At 40.5% G+C, this 20,142-nt stretch overlaps 1 protein-coding gene across 1 annotated transcript in view; it reads left to right on the plus strand.

The window, feature by feature from the left end:
* Positions 1-15,710, plus strand: part of LOC122629885 (la-related protein Larp4B-like) — a 138,336-nt gene extending 122,626 nt beyond the window's left edge. The window contains exon 4 of the mRNA XM_043813747.1: positions 15,218-15,710. Coding sequence (XP_043669682.1) covers positions 15,218-15,249 — 32 coding nt within the window. The 3' untranslated portion in view covers positions 15,250-15,710. The remainder of the gene's footprint in view (positions 1-15,217) is intronic.
* The last annotated feature ends 4,432 nt before the right edge of the window (positions 15,711-20,142 follow it).

The following is a 20,142-nucleotide window of genomic DNA, read 5'->3' on the forward strand; positions in this document are numbered from 1 at the left end:
GGGACAGAAATACAAGAGTGTCGCTTGTAAGACGCGAAACATCTGCCTTGCGGAATCCACTCGCGTCCGTCCTTCCTCGGTCTCGACGAGTCTAGAGACTCTATTTTCGCGACTAGTCGCGCGATTACGCGAGTGATGGTCTGTGACAACCGCTTTCTCGGCAGACTTTGCTATAGGTAACGATCTTGACAGCGTCCATAGAGATGCTTCCTCGAATCCGGTCAGCGACTCGACCACCCATGTCCGACGAGTCATAAGGGTGGCACTTGACTATAAAAAAAGAAGAAAAAAGAAATGAATGGAAAAGAGAGAGAGAGAGAGAGAGAGAGAGAGAGAGAGAGAGAGAGAGAGAGAGAGAGAGAGAGAGAGAATGAAAGACGATTTTATTATACTCATCCATCAATTTGCATAGTCACAACTTTTCATATCCGCGTGTTAATGATATATATCTATACGCCTAATTTTTTTTCTATTTTTTTTTTTCTTTTTCTTTATTTGAGTCCAACTATTTCACATATGTAAGTCTACTCATATAGTCAATCGTTAGTCGTTTAAATTAGATAAGTATTTTAATGAAAAAAAAAATATATATATATGTATATATATAAAAAGAAAAAAGTTATTATCGTTCGTATGCACCTCGTAAAACGTAGATGTTTAACGAATCGGAAACGTATAACGTTCTCTCATCCAAGCTTGCTCATTTATTTTTATACGTGAAAATGTTTTTCAATCGATAATTCGTCTAATAGCGCTCGATAGACTGTATTTATTTTCTGGTCGTCAACTGGTCATTCATTAATTATCCGTGAACGTCGATGAAATAAACAACGCGGGCACAATGTAAATTGCAAATGACGGGTGTAATGTGGATTATAAATGACGGATAGAAATCCGTTAAGTGAGAGATAACGTATGTTTGATATGAATTTAATGTCCGTATCGATCGATGATTCTCTTTAAATGTGAAGAGAGTAATAATAACAATAACAACATTGTGAAGGAGACAAAAACATTAACTTATTCCAAGAACACGACTCGAGAATTTTCTAAATATCAAAGAACTAGTTTTGTTTATACGAAACGACCTACATCAGTATTCAAGAAGCCGCCGAGAAGGTAAGACGTACAATCATAAGCTCTTTCGACTTATTAATAACGTTCATAAGCGATTTTAGAATTACGACGCATTTATTATTCAACATATGCGACGATTTAATTTCTCGTAAAATTCGTTAACAATAATTACGATAATGTAATTTCTTTAATTACCTCGTCGTTTTTATATTCCCATAACAGCGAGCGTTATATCTCGTTTCACCTATTTTCTATAGAAATAAATCATCCATGGGAAGGTTAATAGAACGACAATAATTGATCGCTTTAGTACATAAGTATCGTAATCTTAAATAATTCGTATATTTTCTATCTATAAGCGTATATCTGTAAGCGTAGAAAAATAATATTAAGTTTTTTTTTTTATATATATATAATTTCTTCCATGTATGCATTTATATCGTTACAAATGGACAAAACTAAAAGCTCGACATGAATTTATGGTCATATCATTTATGGCAATTTTCATAGAATTTATCGAGAAGAAGAGAAAAGCGTTAGATTTCATAGATAACAACAGACATCAAACAACGAGGACGATTATTATCGTTTATAGCGTGTCCGCAAGTCTCGGACAACAATAACGAGCGACGTTATTTTTATTGACCGTAATCTTCGTAAACGTTTAGAGAAAGTCACGGTGAGAGGAGGACTTGGACGTTGTCGACAGCTGCGACGAGAACAGGATGAAAAATATTTTCGCTAAGGAACAAATCGAACGTGACCCCGGCTAAGATTCCGATTTATTAAAAGAGCATTTTCAACATGGCGAACACAACGTTCGTACAGGAACGCGCTCGTTAATCGTCTGACGTTCTCACTTCTACTATTTAAATTTTAATTATATCGTTAATAAATATGTATATATATATTCTTACAAGGAAATTCGTGAGATAGGAAAAAGGAATATTTTCTTATCTTCTGATTCTTCCTTTCGACATTTCTCTTATTTCCTTTGTTATTAATACTATCGGCGATATATGAAAAAGAGAAATATATTATACAATAAAATAAAAATAATTAATCATCGTGCAAGAAGAACCCTTGTGAGAAGACGATATTATAAATCATTCAATTGATCCATTATATTTATTTTTTATCTCGATCTTTCTCTCGTTTTTCTTCTCTCGTGATTTTTTTCTTCTTTATATATATATATATATATATATATATATATATATATATATATACATACATTAAATTATAGATGGGGGTGTAGATAATATTTGTGTTCTGATTCGCAAGGAATCGCCATTTGGTCCGTAGTTTGGCCACGCAGTTCGGCGATCGTCCCGCAAAACCGATCGTTACCCAAAGTGTCGCCTGGCGGGCTTGCGTGCAGGAATGCGATGTGAACCGGCCATTACGCGACGCGGTGTCACCCGAGGAGGGTAATTTTGTCGAAAGTCCATCGACGAGGAATAAGAAGAGAAGAAGAAGGAGGAGGAGGAGGAGGAGGAGGAGGTGGAAGAGAAGGAGGAAGACGGTGAGAAGGTCGAAAAAAGATGGGCAATGTGCCGCTAAGGTTCTCGATCGGCCGCATTCTTGCCGCACGATGGCGCGAGGACGAAAATTTTGCGGTCTCGTCTCTCTTCGATGGAGGACGAGAGGACTTCGAAAGAGTAAGAGAGAGTAAAAGAGAGAAAGAGAGATAAAGAGAGAGAGAGAGAGAGAGAAAGAGAGAGAGAGAGAACGAACGATCACGTCGTCGCACGCCGCAAAATTATTTCGTTCCACTTTCGAACCTCCTTCGACGTTCTCCACACTCAATGTTTCTCTCTCTTTCTCTCTCTCTCTCTCTCTCTCTCTCTCTCTCTCTCTCTCTGTCTCTCTCTCTCGAAACTCCTTTGAGTCTTTTTATAGTTCCGATATCATCGGCATCTGCACGCTTCGATACTTCGTCGAGACATCGACGTAAGAAGAACCGGCGTATCGCGAACGACCAGCTCGGACGCTGCGTTTTTCGACTTCTCTTCGAGCTAGTCGATTATGTGCGTGCACGTGGGAAGATCGAGTCGAGGACGATCGATTGGCTTTGCTCCGAGAACTCGGAGACTTTGAGTTTATTGATAACGTTCTTAGAGATAAGTACTTGGAATTGAATTGAATTCGAACAAAGCTTCGAAGAAATAAAGGGAATGTTATTGGTTTCTTCTTTATCTTTTCTCTCTCTCTCTCTCTCTCTCTCTCTCTCTTTCTCTCTTTCTATGAGAACATCGTCGTAATTAAAATTTATTGTCATTATAGAATTTATTTAGAAAATTATTCGTTTCTTTATCTCGATCCTACTTCGTAATAATACGTACGAATATATTTGGAAATAATATATGTATGTTAAAAGTACCTATGTTATACTTTCTTTTATATATACATACATATATATATATATATATATATATATATATATATATATAACAATTTTCTTTCAGCGCAACCTGTGCGTGCATTTTGATCCTATTTTACTGAAGAGTTTATTCTAATAATATTTACAAACGTAGGAAGTACACATAGAGTTCACATAAAGGACGTCATTCGGAATAATGAAGAAGAGCACGCCGAGTGGCTTGGCAATATTGAAAAAAAAGTTCCGTCGTTTAGGTCGGTACAACAAACGATGCGGTCAATCGACGCAGATGGTTCGTTTATCCCCGCGAAGCGGGAGGAAACCAACCGTACCGTGTACGAAACGTTCCGATAATTTTCTTTGCTTTATCCAAAGCGTCTCATGGAATACATACGTTTCCGATATGTGTGCCGTAGATTGTACAAGCAGATGTTGCAGGCCTTCTCATCGATCGAAACCAACATGCCGACGTTTCGAGGAACGCCTCGAAAATTAGACATACGCACGCGACATTTTCGAGGTATCGAAACTCATACAGTTCCTTGCAAAAGTATCTCTATGTGGATCGTTAGAAATCGTCCGATGACTCAGTAAACGACACGTCTTTTTTCTCCTTCTTTTTTTCTCAAGATATTAGCTATTTAATTTTATATTTGTTATGAAAAACAATATTATCGTCTGGCTCAATGTCATGTCCGATGTTTCCAAGAATCGTTCTGAGAGAAAGGAAAAAAAGAAAAACAAGACAAGTTCGTCGTAGAGACACGTCGAAAAAAGGAAAATAATTAATAACGTCGTAACATAGCAATAACGTCATCGGTAACAGTCTTCGAACAAAGAGGTAACATATTCTTTTCCATTTGGAGGACCGTTCCCATCCGGAGAACAGTCTCTTCTTATTCTTTTACATTTTTTACTTATTCTTTTACGGAGGACGACCACGAGAGCCGCGTAAATGCAAGCCGCACATCCGTATGCAAACATGATCCATTGTGGGACGCCTCGTTCCCTTCGAGTCAAAGTAATGAAAGAAGAAAGAGGATGAAAAAAAAAAGAAGAAAGGGAAAGGGATCCCTGCTGATGATCGTGGAAGATGTAAGTCCCTTACACAAACCCTGAACCTTCCGTTTACTCGGTAAGAAAATGTAGCAGCACCGTAGTTGACGATGCAATCGAGGTAAGAGGGCCATGTGCTCTTACGAAGCACGATCGTTCTCTCCCAGAAAACGAATTGAATTTAGAATCGAAGCGGCTGACGGGCAGGAGTTCTTTCCGTGTCCTTGAACGGCGAACGTAAATGGATGAAAATAGATTCCACCCGTGATCGTTTCGAGCATTACCTACTCCACCCCCTCCTTCTTCTCTTCCTATCGAATATTCGACTCCAGCTACGACGTGTTGTTTCAATGATCGACTAAAAAATTACAAGACAGATGGCAACAAAAAACATACACACTCACACATTCGTCGGAAAGTTATACTCTTCGAGAGATTGAATCGACGATTATAAATCAAATCAACTTGAGTCATCTCGAGTAGAAGAAATTTTCCTAAAGATTAGGAAACGTATAGTAACAGCAGATCAACGACGACAGATTAGATGTAAAAATTCTGCGATTTCGTTGAATTTCGTGGTGCGTTACGAGCTGGCTTCCACCGTAACAAACAAAAAGAAAGTGTAAGAAGAAAGAGAAGGTAAGGAAGAGAAAAGAGGAGAAGAGAGAAGGAGAAGAGAAGAAGAAGAAGAAGAAGAAGAAGAAGAAGAAAGAATCCAATCGATACAAATTGGGAATGCGATGACGAGGCACATTTTCGCGGTAGTTTCGTTCGCAGGGCCCAACGATCGTCATCCTCTTCGTGTTCTTTCGTTTTCGGAAAAATAACGAACGACCGCAATTAGCGGCTCGTTTTGCCGAATTACGAGAACCGTGGACGTCATTAGGGGCCGGCACCGTTTGGTTCACGGCACATCAGCGGCGGTTCGTTGTCGGTACCTATGTGTGCCCATAATATCGAACACTAGACAACAACAGGAAGAAACAATGGCACCCAGGGTGTCAAGAAATGTTACAAATAACCGCTTTTACCGAAAAGTACTGTTTAGCTCATAATTTTCTTCTCCTTCGTAGATGGGAGGAGCCTTGGTCACACCTTCTTCTTTTCTCACTTCGTATATGCCGAGGGTGAGGGCGCGATTTCTAGTCTCGATGCCGAGTCAGACTGACAGTCATCCTCCTGCATTGTTTTTGCAAGGAAGCCCTCCTGTCAACATCGACGCCCCTCTTGGGAAAAAGAAAGGTTCTTTTTCTTTCTCTCTCTCTCTCTCTTTCTTTCTCTATCTTTCTCTATCTATCTATCTCTATCTTTCTTTTTATTTTCTCGAGAAGAGTGTGACGAGGTCTCCCGTAGGAAATCGAAGCGTTCGACTTGAATTCGGAAACGCTTTAGAATCTACCACGTAGGACATACCAATATCGTCTATGCTTTTTCATCTATCTTGGTTATGCTCTATGGAGCACGTACATTCTTTTTTTCTTTTTTTCCTTTTGTTCATTTCTTTTTCGTTTCCTTTATTTTCTTTTTTTTTTCTTCATCGACACACCATACGAACGATTCTAATTTCTTCTAGACTTATCCCACTCCTCGTCTCTTTCTTTCTTTCTTTTAAGATCCTACGTGTCCTTCGATTAATCATGAAATTCGATTTCGTCGTTCGAAAGGAAACGAAAAAATTGTAATATTTTTCGGAAAAATGATATCGCAAGACGAGTTTTGCCTTAAGCGAGGAAGGATACGCTTTTCTATCTCCCGAGTAAACTTCCTTCGAGGAGTCTCAGGTAAAGACGTTGAGGCGATACACAATACGTCTCACAGCGGGCAAGTTATTATTACTGGTTCGCCATTGTCCGGCTGTCAACAATTAGTTTAGATGATGCTTCAACATCCAGTCGAACAATGCCACCTGAGCTCGTCTCATCTTCTTCTCGATTTGGCCTCAGCTTCGTGGAAAACGGAATTGTTGAATAGTATACGATATGTACTACTTTCTTTTTTTCCTTCATCCCTTAACACCATCCCCTTTGTCAAAGAGAAACAAACAAACGAAACTAACGAGGAAATCTAAAGTTCTATTGTCTTAATGACACGCGGCAACGATTATCTATATTTAATTAAATCGAGCGTATCTTTCATCTACCGTGGGAATAAATTACCGCGGAAAAACGTTGTGCACGTACCATCTCTATATTTGTCCTAGACTCATGTTTTTAGCTTTACAAGAATGAAAAAAGTACGTTGAAAATTTTCTCGAACGAATATTCTTATCCCATCTCGCAAAATCCATAGGATATCAAATCTCAAACGGGGATTCCCTTTGGAGAAGCTCTTCTCTGTCCTTTTCTATCCTGGTCTCTCTTCTCTTCCCTGCAGTTTTCTATCGAAAAGCGGCACGAAGAACGACTTCAAACGACAAAAGACGGAAAAACCAGAGGAGGGTTCTGGATGGTTACGTTTTGAGATCCCAGTAAGAGCGGAGAGAAAGAAAGAGAGAGATAGAGAGAACATCACAGCGAGTTCTCCTAGCATCGAGGAAGAAGACAACCAAGGATGATACAAAATATTAATATTGCGCGGCGTGTTCCCTCATAACTCACGGGCTGCTGAACGCGTTACGCACGCTCGACGGCGTCTATATCCCGAGGGACCCCAACGTATGGCCCTGGGATAAGCAGGATGCCAGAAAAGAGGAAGGGACTGTTATACGAAAGAGAGAGAGTGAGAGAGAGAGAGAGAGTGAGAAGAGACGAGAAGAAGAAGAAGAAGAAGAAGAAGGAGGAGGAGGGTACGCGTGTCTTTGTGCCTTTTAAAAGGCTCAAGGACCTTCTCCGGACCATTGTGGCGTTCGCCGCGAATTGCAGGCGCATGTGTTCCTCTGAATGCGCCGCCACAGTTTATGGCGGACCCCGTGGAAAAACTTAGCCGTTCTTCGCCGTACAACACCCTTACCACGGGCATTATGTGCTGACATAACTCGTCAAAAATATTGTGATTGGTCGGCCATTCAACGTGACGTTACCTGGATAGTTCTTCGCTGCAGGAAGGGAGTGAATGTTAAAAAGAGAGAGAGAGAAGGAGATACATAGATATATAAAGAAAGAGAGAGATAGAGAAAGAGAAAATAGTCACGACAATAGAATCTAGGAAGAGCTACCGGCTCTTTGCTAAACTGAACCAAGATCTTTACCGACATTTTTTTTTTCTTTTTTTTTCTTTATTTCCTTCTCCCGGAAAAAAAAATATGATATTTTCCAGATCGATGGGCTTGGACGTGTCTCTGGAATTTCATCTAGATATGACCGAACAATGGTCTCTGATTCTTTAAGGGATAGTTTGGAGATATATTTGAGGATGATCGAAAACGACGTGCGTGCAAACTCGTGGAAACGCAAACTTTATTTAGAATATATGTATAGAATAGTTTTTGTTTATGGTTAGAATCGATAATCTTTTCAAATGTACATATCTAAACACATAAACGCACACGTATACACATAAGTATACATAGATTTAAAAGTAGAGAAATTTATTGTGCATTTTGAACGAACGAATGACAAATATAAATTGTATAATTTTAATCATCCGTAAGATCACGTGATATATCTATACGTTAATCGAAAATATTAATCGATCGTTGATAAATCTTTTTTATCTTATTACCGCGTGTTGTATGTTACATTTATGACAGAGTCACGTACGAAATTCGTATATAATGGAGTAAACGTGCAGACGATTTTGCGAGTAGCTAGGAAGATACGAAGTTGCTTCGGAAATCTTAAGCCTCCTCTACCGGAAGACGATCCTTTGGCAAACCGCGAGTCAAACTCCTAGCATCCATGAATCGAGTCTTGCCTGCCCTCCCACTCGCTTGGCCGTTGGGCTCAGCCCTTTACCCGGCTTTTAGGGTTGCCGCGATGATGTTGCAAATTTAATCATCTGCATACTTGGCGATTACACGGAACGCCGATCACAGAGGTCGCCAGGCATGCCCGCGGGGGTTTCCGGTTTGGTTTGTCCGAACTCCGTTTACGTTTAGGGTACAGACTCCCTCCCTCTCTCTCTCTCTCTCTCTCTCTCTCTTTCTCTCTCTCTCTGTCTATAATCGTGGACAATCTCTCTATCTCCCCCATTCTCGACGAGTCTTCGTGCAAATCTAACTCACAAAATGTATCCTTGGCTAAATTCCTCTCATTGTTCGCAAAAGTCGTTACAACATTTGACAGGAATTTTTCAAAAAAAATCGATAAAACCTAGCGCCGTCCGTCCATTAGGTAGAACAGTCTGATTCAAACGTCGGACACTGGATTCTGCATTTGGCAAATGAAAAGATAACGAGATTTGCTGGAAAATTTTTGCATTGGTACGAGTCACCCTTCCAGTCCATTGCGCTTCAAAGTGACACGTGCCTCCCTCGTCCAGCACTAACACCAGGAAGACTTGAGGCTACACAATCACCGACATCGAGCATCCAACAGTCGGGAGAATCGTATTTTTTAACATCGGATACATTTCGCCTGTGGATACGAAGAGAAGAAGAGACCCCAGGCATTGGCTATCACGATTATGTTCCTGCCAACGAGCAGGAGAGGCACAACAACGAGTAGTGGAAGATGGGCGGAGGCCATCTCCCGATACCAATCAACGTAGAAACATTCCCACGTAATTGCTTTTTACGTAATGCTAAGCAGCCGAAGAGTTTCGTTTCGGTGCTTCCTATAGGTATTTGTTTTCCATCGGGGTGAACTCGCGATATTCCGTAGCAGCTGGATCAAAGCTCTACGCCTCGTTTCGCTCTGGAATTAATTGAATCGCCGATCCTCCTACGAAATTTCTTCCTCTTTCTATTGCTACGAGAACGTACCTACCGATTTCGTAAGTAAAACTTTCCTCGAGAAACGAATGAACGAACGAACGAACGAACGAACGAACGAACGAACGAACGAACGAACGAACGAACGAACGAACGAACGAATCAACGAACGAACGAACCTTAACTATGTAACTTTAATTTTATACTTTTCGTTCTATTTCCATTTGTACCGATGTTTCCTTCGTCGAACGTTACATCAAAAACTATGATAACGCAACGTTGATAATATATTACCATTTCCATATATAGACAATCTACATGTTTGTTATAATATTATTTGGGTCAGCACACACATTTTCTACTTTTTGTGATTGGAAATATAATCCAAATATTATCCCACGAGAGAGACAAACAGAAAGAGAGAAAGAGAGAGAGAAGGAGAGTAGGTACAGTAGTGTCGGAACGACTCCAGCCATAAAACGCATTACACGTCGTCGTTAGGGTGTCGAGCTCGTGCGTGGGTCGTCGCACGTAATGGCCAGAAACATCTACGGTAGCTCGTCGCTGAATTCTACCACAGAGAGCAGAAAAAAAGGACAAAGAGATAAAAAGAAAGAGAAGGTAAAAGGTACTGTGATAAAATTCTATTGTATCGCTCGCAGTAACGTTTAAGCTTCCTGTTTCTTTCTACTCGTTTTTCCCTTTTTTTCATCCGATTCTAAGGGATTCCCCTTCTCTCTCTCTTTCTCTCTCTCACACGTATATATACACACTCATTCACCGTCTGCTATCTCTCTCTTTCATTCGCCAAGGGTTTCTTTCCTGTATACAGAAAACCTTGGCCCTCCTCGTCGCTCGTTGTCGCGACCTTTTATTAGCCTCTCAACTCTGGCACGGTATAAGGGTGACTTTTTTATTTCCCCACGGCTTGACATCCGTCGATCTCTGTTTCGCATCCTCCTACCACTTGTTGCTCCGATCCCGTGTTTCTTCCAAGCCGCGATATGCCATCCACCCTCCTTTTTTTCTTTCCTTTTCGCCTTCCTTCTATCTACCCCCCTATCTCCGTGGAATTGTGAGTACGCTTTCGACCCTCTCAAACGAGCCATCCCTTTCTTCGATGAATGATATTCATACTCTTAACCTTGTCACATTTTCTTCTTCCTCGCTATTTTATTCATAGAGACGTTCGACCGCTCGATTTGATAATCGTTTCCTTCTTTTCTCTTTTTTGTTTCCTTTTTCCTTTCTATTTTTATTAAAATATCCCTCGTTCGTTCGAGAGTATCGATTATTTAGTAGGTATTTATTAGTTAGTTGTCAGATACGTAGAGAATTCAATTTCGGATAGACTTTTGTATTCGTCGATTCTTTTCCAAATTGCATTCCCCTCCCTCCCTTCGCCCACAAGCCGGACGAGATTTCATATGATTGCAGGCGGCACGTGTTTTCCTTTTGTTTTCATTCCTTTTAATTTTTTTCTTTCGTTTTCCTCTTTCTTCTTTTTTCTTTTTCTATTTCTTTTTTACATTCCTCGTTCTTCCCCTTTTCGAAGACGTCGAACTGTAGGTATAAAGGTATTATTTTCGTGTAATCCTCGTCCAGAAAAAAAAACGTTGTAATTCACATTGTCGTTATACGCACGTATCCCTTGCTTGATTGCCAATAACATCTGAATGGATATATTGTTGTGTCAGTGTTTCTCAAAAAATGTTAGAATTTATGGGCCCGTCAAATTCGCTTGACATTCTCCATTGAATAAAAATATCAAGGTCGTCGGAGATCGATGAATATTAAATTAATGTTCAAAAGTGTTAAAAACGTTAGCACGTTTCGATTAACCTAATGGAAATATTCAATCTCTTATTCTCGTAATTTCCCGACACAGATTTATATTCCTCTTCGTAAGGAATGTAAGATCCATTAATAATTTTAAATAATAACAGGTGTTTTTTTATTAGACGCAAATTCACGGAAGCGAGTATGCAAAGCCGAGAAGGAGAGATGAGTACCACTGTATCCAAACCGCAAACCACGGTCCAATATAATGAGATTTAAATTACTGTGAGACTGTGACACAAGCGTCCTTTTTACGAATCGTTGCCTTCGCGATTCTCTCGCATGGCCAATTAGGGATGAGGATTCGATTCGAGCGCTTCTCTGAAAATAATCGATTATCCTCCGCTCGAGGCGTTGTCGAATTTTCGACGGTATTTCTACGGACGATTTCGTCCGAGACAACGAGAAATAAATCTTTATTTCTCTCGTATTCGGAATATCATTTTAATATTAAAACTTATATCTCGGAATTTATGTCAAATTAGTTGGTAATCGTTGGATCGTTGGATCGTTGGTATTTATGTTATAAAATTGTACACACCTATAAGTAGTTACGTCATGTATAGTATACGCATTAAGCCATAATAAAGAAGAAAACAGGTCGAGAAAAGAATCCTCGAAGCATTCGTCGTAGTCGAATAGCAAATGCAGAGCGAGTGAATTAGAGGATTGAGTCACCATACAAATCATACCTGAAGCGTATCATTTCCCGCGACAGAAGTCTTGGGAAAGTCGATTTTCTTGAATGCGTGCCCCGTTATTATCGGCATAAGACGTACGGCTGGAGGGTATTGCCAGCGAAGGGAGGCATTAAAACTCAATTTGTCCGAAGTAGAAGAAAACGAAACGAGCGGGCAGAGTTTACGAAGACACGTAAGGAGTTAGATGAGACGCGTATCGTAGGACAAACCGAAGAGACAAACGCGATGTGTTGAACGAAGATAAGATACGTGAGGTAAGGTGAGTCTTTCACCTGTGAGTCTTTCTACAACGTGTACATAATGTAACAGAAGAACGTTCCCTTTACCGGCGGCTCTTTTTGTCAATCAATTAAGGGGCACCGCTCGAGCAATTTAGAACGCATTAAGACACCTCGCGGCATTCCACGCGAATTTTACTTAACGCCGATCCGAATCTTACTCTTCCTGAGAAACTCGCGATACCTATATACGATAGTATCGTGGCAACGTACACATACATTCAACACGCACGTATATACCACAAACATAACACATTTCTTTGACATATTACGCACGAAAGCGGCCTACCGAAAAAGTACGAAATCATCGTACTCGAGGAGATAGAAAGAAACGATAAGCCTTTATTACGTGGCGGGCTTAAAATTATTATCTCTCTATATCGTAGGGAGATCAAGAAAATTTGCCATGCTTTGGTAAAGATTAAATCGGACGTATAAACGAAATATCTTGGTCGGTTTTAAATCGTTTCATCTGCTGGCAAAGTCGAAAAAATCAAACCCTTCGTGTTCGTCGCACGTTCAACGTTTTCGAGATTATTAATAATCCCTTGAGAATTTTTAATATCTCAGGTAGATATACCTACGTGTATCCATGACAATGGGTACTCTCGAACGAATGCAAAGAAGAAAATTCGTTGTAAACTAATAGGTTGGAAGGATCGTGTTTATATCTTTTTTACATTCAGCAGTATCACGTGTTTTAATTCGATCCATAAAACGCAGAAGGCGGCGGGAAAGGTTCGGAGAAGACCACGCCGCCGTGTGAAATAACTGCCGAGATACGAAGCACCCGGAGCCATTATTGTCTCTCACGGTGCCTGATGTCAGAAGACGTGCGCGACAAAGTACGTGTCACGCCACTCCCGGTTCGTTTAAGTTAATTGCCGAGCCTCCTACCCCTCTTGCATCTCGTCATCGTTGAAACCACCGATTTCATCACTGTCTTTCGGTCTGCTTCTTCTTCTTCTTCTTCTTCTTCTTCTTCCTCCTCCTCTCCCTTTTCCTTTCCATCTTTCCTTTCCACCTTCTTCTCCATCTTCTTCTTCATCTTCTTCTTTTCCACCTTCTTCTTCTTCTTCCTCTCGTTCTTCTCTATCTCTTTTCTCCTTTTTACGTTACTATCCAGCTTCGTCATCGCAGCCGAGACGTTAAGATTCGAAACGCGACCACCACACCTATCTCACCATTTGATATTTCCCAAGAATTCTTTGGTACTAACCCGTAAACTTAACTGATTATTCAAACCGTATCTGATAATAATTTGTTATACGATCGTAGTTAGAATTTATGACGGGCAAATCGATCGTAAGATCGATCGACATGTCAAGGAGATCGTCGATTCTTCTACAACGAAATAAAACTATGTAGTCGATCGTCCGTTTCGCGATAGTAGGGGGGCCCGAACGAACAAAGGGAAAGAAGTTGTGTCGCTGATCGACACAATCTTTCGATCTTTCGAGAGATCCCGTCGATGTCAGGAAAGACCGAACGACGCTTTCAGGATTCGTCTCGCGCACACAATGGGGGTCGAGGTGCGACAAAGGGCAGCCTTTGCGACTTTCCGCCTCGACTTTATTCCCCCTGAGGATAATCCTGTTACGCTTTTGCGGATCGTTGACGTACACGCGATGTCACCGGGTCGACGACACTTTCGATGTTCAACCATCGGTTCTTTCGAAATGTTCCTCGAGGAATCCTCGAATTCTATTGCTTTTACCTTTAAAGAACTCTTGTCACTTTGTGTCACCTGCTTCAGGTAGGGTCTCGACAATAGAGCTAATACATACTTTACCTGACCAATAATGCCAGGTTGAGGACTGACATTCAGACGACCGCAAAAGACCATTGTACGAATCGTGCGACAAGTGTTACTGTGCACATGCTATTTTATGGTTTAACACTGGTTAAAACGGTAGTAAATCTGGTTCGATAGATTTTACGAAAGATTCGAGCCGTTATGTTTCTTTAGAAATTTTATCCATTAACCAGATTAAATCTTCATCGACAAGTTTCTTCGAAAATTTATTAAAATTTGAATTTTTCTAAAGAGAATCATCTTGGATATTTAATTTATTTATAATTTCATTTAGAAATAAATACCGTGAACCCTCCGATTATCGTATGATAGTTCACAATGCATATAATCGAGGAACTTAGGATAGTGCGGGATTACTTAAATGGTAGCTTGTTAAACGAGCTGGAAATTGTCACGGTGTGTCGCCTGTCCAGGTAAAGCCACTTACACGCTTCTTTCCTCACAAAACATACGATGATAGACATGACCGGACCAATAATAATAGCGTCTCTTTTTCGACTTCCGTCTTCTTCGTGACACGCGTCTTCGTGTTCTTTCGACCGCAAATAGGGACCAACGACAAGTGGCACTTCCGGGCAACTTTAGTTTCGTTAAAGTATAAAATTTTCTTTTCGATGCTCGTGCATCCGTTCGTGGACACGTATGTAAGTACCTGTAACACCTCCTCGTTGACGAAAAAAATGCTTATTCTCAGTCATTGTATTTCTTGCACGAAAGCACGATTCGAAGTCGATTTACTGCATATAATATAAACGTCTTAGAGAGAGAGAGAGAGAGAGAGAGAGATTTTATCGATTTATCGATTAAAAAAAATTATTTTTCTTTTTTCTCCTTCGAGAAAAGTGATTGCCGGGTTTAGAAATACGAATTAGGTATCCACGTTCTCGTTAAAATTAATTGCCGTTTGTGACACACGTTTATTGTTCTCCCTATAGTATCGTTACTTCCTACTAATTTATTACGAACACGTGAATTAGTTGTTTGAATGAATGGCGACGTATGAAAGAAAATGAAACTTTCTCGATTCCATAGCTTCTTCATCCTGCAGCAGTTGATACGTGACGCGCGAATAGATCGTGGAATCATGCGTGGGCACGATCGAGAGACGTACAAATGAAAGTGACACGGTAAATTTCGTTAACTAGGTACAAACGCTACAATCCTTAAGATTAATGTACTCTATACGTTGTCAAACGCCTCCCACGCATCATCTTGCCCACGTTTCGTCTAATGTCTCTGCCCTTATTTCTGTTTCAGGTAAGCGAACTCCTCTCTCATTAAAGTCGTAGATGATTTGCGGTTTTCGAACGTGAGTAACAGTACCAACGATACGACGTAATATCGAGCCCAACATAAACATAATTACATCGATGTAGATTACGTTCTGTTTCCACGTTAAATCGAGACTTCACTTTTCCGTCCTATCTGCCGTTCAATTAAGCCACGACTTTCACCCTCTTTATTAATATATTTTGTGGATAAGTCTTCTTGAACTTTCGTCTTATCGGATCTTAGGACGATGTCGATCAAGAATAAAAGGGAAAACTTATTAACTTACGAAGATAGAAATATAACTTGGCCCTTATGAAACACATAAATCTACGTCAATGCTCTATATCAAAGTATTCATTAATTTTACATACTCGTTGAGTATCACGTTTATTCCCGTAAAATAGTATTCCAAGCGTTGTATTATTAACGAGGATAATATTTAAATGTGGATCATAGTTAGAAAGAAAATATATATGATAATACGGGCCGGTGAAGGTTTCATTTGAAATTTGCATTTATTTATAATGTTACATACGTTATAATTACTGACTTTAATCGCTCGTGAAAATTCTCATTACAAACAGACAGGAGGAGAAACAAAGCGGAAATACGAAAGGGATTGTGTACAGTCAATGGTACTTACTAGCTTTAACGAAGAGAGGAGGAAAAAGTACAATCTCGAAGGTGCGAAGGTGCGACCGATCACGCCTGTTCTTAGCTCCTAGTAATTTATGCACGATTTGTCATTGCGGAATATAAAGTGCACGCCGATCTCACTGACAATCGGGTTTCTCGCTCTCTGTCTCTTTCCCTCTCTCTCTCTCTCTCTCTCTCTCTCTCTCGTCTCCGGGGTCACGCCTATCCTCGAAAATGGAAGAGCGGTTAATTAGCGGCCGGTTGGCTAATGCATTCTTTTGTCTCCGTCGGCACGTTATCTGATTTCACTTGGGAGCTCTTGCCGCGCGCCACTGGTCAGCTTCGACTGGAGATAAGAACGTCCGATACGTAGGAGCCGCCAGGAAAAAGCCTTTCGAAAAGGCTCTCTCTTTCTCTCCCCACCGCTCCATCCCTTTTCTTTTACTTTTTTTTTTTTACCTTACGTTAGTATGACGTAACGTCACGCTAAGAGATCACAGATCGTCTGTCTTTTCGATCGGTCTGTCTTCCCTTGATCTTTTCCTATTTCGTTTCGAAACATTAGAACGGATTTTTCAATCGGTTTCTAAACAATTAAACGTAAAGATTGATTCGCATGTTGATATACGATTAGAAATATACATGCGATTAGATAAGTTAAACGATCGTTTAATAATACTATCCTTCGAATAAATTGTAATCGGAGTAGACCGTATCTTGACCTTAAAGAGATAGAGAATTATCGGCCTTTACGGTATACCGTAGAATTCTCGTTCGATATAAAGAGAAGTTTCTATTATAAAGATGTCATTCTGTTATACAGAAAGATACGTACGTTAAGTTTCTTAAGTGGAATCGACCCCGTTGGCATCTAATTTGCATCGGACGCACTTATCTAAAATCGTTTTACGCGGAAAGATATCGATCTTTGACAAAACGAAGTATAGATCTCTCTTGATCTTTTCTTCTATCACTTTGGTACAAAGCAAACGATTTAATAAATTAATTACATAGATACAAGTCGTTGTCGTAGTTGTCGTCGTCGTTTCTCGGTCGAACTTATCTCCAAAGATCGAAGGACTAACCCAAAGCGCGAATAACCCATAGATCACCGACAATGCTGACCTATCATTAATGTCGGATAATTATCTACGTTTACATGATAAAGGAAGAGAGAGAGAGAAAGATATAGATAGATAGATAGATAGATAGATAGATAGATAGACAGATAAAGAGAAAAGCATTCGATCGTCGCAACATCATCTTCTTCTCTTCTCGAATTCATCTCCGAGTTGCGTGTTCGCGCGAGACTTATCGAAAGACGTATCAGCGATCTCGTCGTTCAACGATCGACGTGACTAATTCCAATGGATTAATTGGATTCGAATACTGTATAGACACGTTTGCTCCTTGAATCGATTCATTGATTTACGTACGTATTATTAAGGAAAAAAGAAAAAGAAAAAAATCTTTTTAAAGATTATCCATGATTTTTTTCAAAGACAATATAACAGATAATTAATAACAGATAAATATATAAAATATCAAGTAGATGGGACTTTGTTCGTTTTTCTTTTTTATTTTATTTTATTTATATATATATATTTTTTTTAATAAATCTTAAATCATTCTCTACGATAATTGTTAACTCTATTTAACAAAGCGTGTAGGAATAGAATCGAACGCTATTATCGACTACTTTTCGAAGGAGTTGTATCGAAAAGCAAAAGAAGGGAGAGAAGATAGGGGTTGGAAGGGAAACGAAGGGTGAGAAATGGAATCGTGGTAGACGACTCATACCAAGCGTAAGGCCGTCGTTGAGTCTCGTTCCTGTTTCTGGAAGCGAGCTTGGAACCGCAAGAGAAGCATAAACGGTGCAGAGTCATCTCCCTCGGCAAGCTAGCCTCCCTCTTCCCTCCCCTTTGAACACCCCCTCACCGTCGTCTTTCTCTCTCTGTCTGTCTGTCTATCTGTCTCACTCTTGTTGCCGCTTGGCCCAGGATGGATGCCGTATTAGCATGACAAAGAGACGCTGGGACGCCTTCTCCTCGCTTCTGCTTATACACGGAGGGGCTGCTGCCTCTCAATTCAAATGCGATGGGCGTATGCTATGCTAATATTCTGATCCACCGGCGTTAATGCATTATCAAACGCGGCGAGGTGCATCCGCGGCGGCGTGTTCTTCTCGTGAATGCGTTCGAGTAACGCGTGCGTGCGTGCCTGCCTGCCTGCCTGCCTGCCTGCCTGCCTGCTTGCCTGCGTGAGTGCGTGCGTGCGTGCGTGAGTGCGTGCGTGCGTGCGTGCCTGCGTGCTTGCCTGCGTGCTTGTCTGGTTCTGCTTCTACCTCTGCCTCTGCCTGTGCCTCTGATTCTTCCTACGTGTCCGAGCATCGTCGTCTACCAACGCGTGAAATGCACCAGGTTGACGTCTCTGTTACCACTTCGCGAACATCACGAATCCTTCCTTTTACTTTCATTAGAAACTCTCGTCGATGTTAATCGTTGGAGAGAGAAAGAAAGAGGGAGAGAGAAGAAAAGAAAATTTTCAACGGCAGTTATCTTCCATTCGATCGTTTTATGTCGATTATGAAAAAAAAAAAAAAAAAAAAATGTTTATCTACGAATTCATTTAAGACGTATCCAATGGATCTATAATTTATCGAAAGACGAATAATTTCATTTTCCTCGTTTTTGACGTTCACCTTACGAATAAGCGGACTCATCTTTACCAAGATTACATTAAAAGCGATTGGTTTCGCGGAAAGGAAAGAAAAATACAAAAGCAGCATTTAATTGGATCGAAGATAGGAACAGGTTGTTCGAAGAGTCGAAATTTTCGAAAGGTCGACGATACTCGATATCTCGCCCTGAATTTCCTTTAATAAGCGTTACCTTCGCCCCGGTAATTTACGAGTTCGTCTATCTAACACAGACTTTTATCGTTCTCGCGCACACCGCCACGCGAATGTGCGCGAGCCTTAACCGTTTATTAGGGTATAAGTACCCAAGCGATTATCACGATTCGAAGGCGCAACAAGTAACTCCGAGCCGACGCGCGCATCTGCTGCTTCCCGAAATCATCCGCGAGTGGCCGCTTTTAATTCGCGTCTGGCCAACCCTTTATACCTTCTACCCTTTATTTCTAGCCACTCGAAAGGAATCGATAGAATCGGTCTTCTTATCGATAAACGATATATTTTCTCGAGGAGAAATTAATAAGATTTCCTTTCTATCGAATCCTACGATTTCTTTAATAATAATTTTAACATAATTCATAATTTATAAATTTATTATAAATTTGTATATTCTCTCTTAATCATATGTTATTCAGACGCAATCGAACGTCTTCGATCGAAAGGATGTTATAAAAAGAGTTGGTCCCTAGTGGAAATGAGTTCGACCCTTCGAACGAGATAGAACCGCAACGCATGTCAGTCTTTCTTTCGAAAAATACAAAAAGCAACGAGGGTGGCACGTCATGTGGCTGAATATATATATATATATATATACACACTCGTATGATACGTTGTCGCGTGCCCATATACACATATGCAACCATTTTGCATTCACCACTGTATACGCTTGTTTTCATCCGAATTCCACATGGTTGTATCTCTCTGTCACTAAATTATTCATTTGTTCGTGTCGCTTGTAAAACAGAGAGAGAGAGAGGGAGAAACAGAAAGGGGCTGTACGAGGGTGAAAGAGAAAGAAACAAGACGAGAGAGAAAATGTGGAAGTGGGAGAGAAACAGGGATAGAGGATGTACGAGTGTACGAGAGAAAAAGAGCGACAGAAAGAGACAGAAATAGGATGCACGAGAGATTCCAACAATGGCAAGCCAACACGCTTACGCGATTTCGCACAATAGTAACAATGCAGACTACCATCAAACTGGTGTCAACTGTCAACTGGGCGTCGCGTGGGGGCGGCAGACCGAAGAGATACAAAAGAGAGAGAAAGAGAAGCGAGGCTTACGGAAACTTCACTATCGCTTGAGGCGCGATCGTAAACGGACCGTGAACCCAAGATCGCTGGACCGTGTTAAACGTTCAAGAAGGACAGAATACTTTGATATCGTTCCTTTGTTTTATTACTTCCGTCGTCGTCATTGTTGTTGTGTTGTCGTCGTAGCTGCCGCCGCCATCGCCATCGCCGCCGTCGTCTACATAATTTCAAGAAATTATATTAGTCATGAATTTATATGTGCTCGTTCGATGAATTGATATCTCATAATTCATATATAACGGGATTTATATTTAGTGTCAACGTGTT

This window comes from Vespula pensylvanica, chromosome 6 (genome assembly GCF_014466175.1).
Source record: "Vespula pensylvanica isolate Volc-1 chromosome 6, ASM1446617v1, whole genome shotgun sequence".
In the NCBI taxonomy this organism is placed as follows: domain Eukaryota; kingdom Metazoa; phylum Arthropoda; class Insecta; order Hymenoptera; family Vespidae; genus Vespula; species Vespula pensylvanica.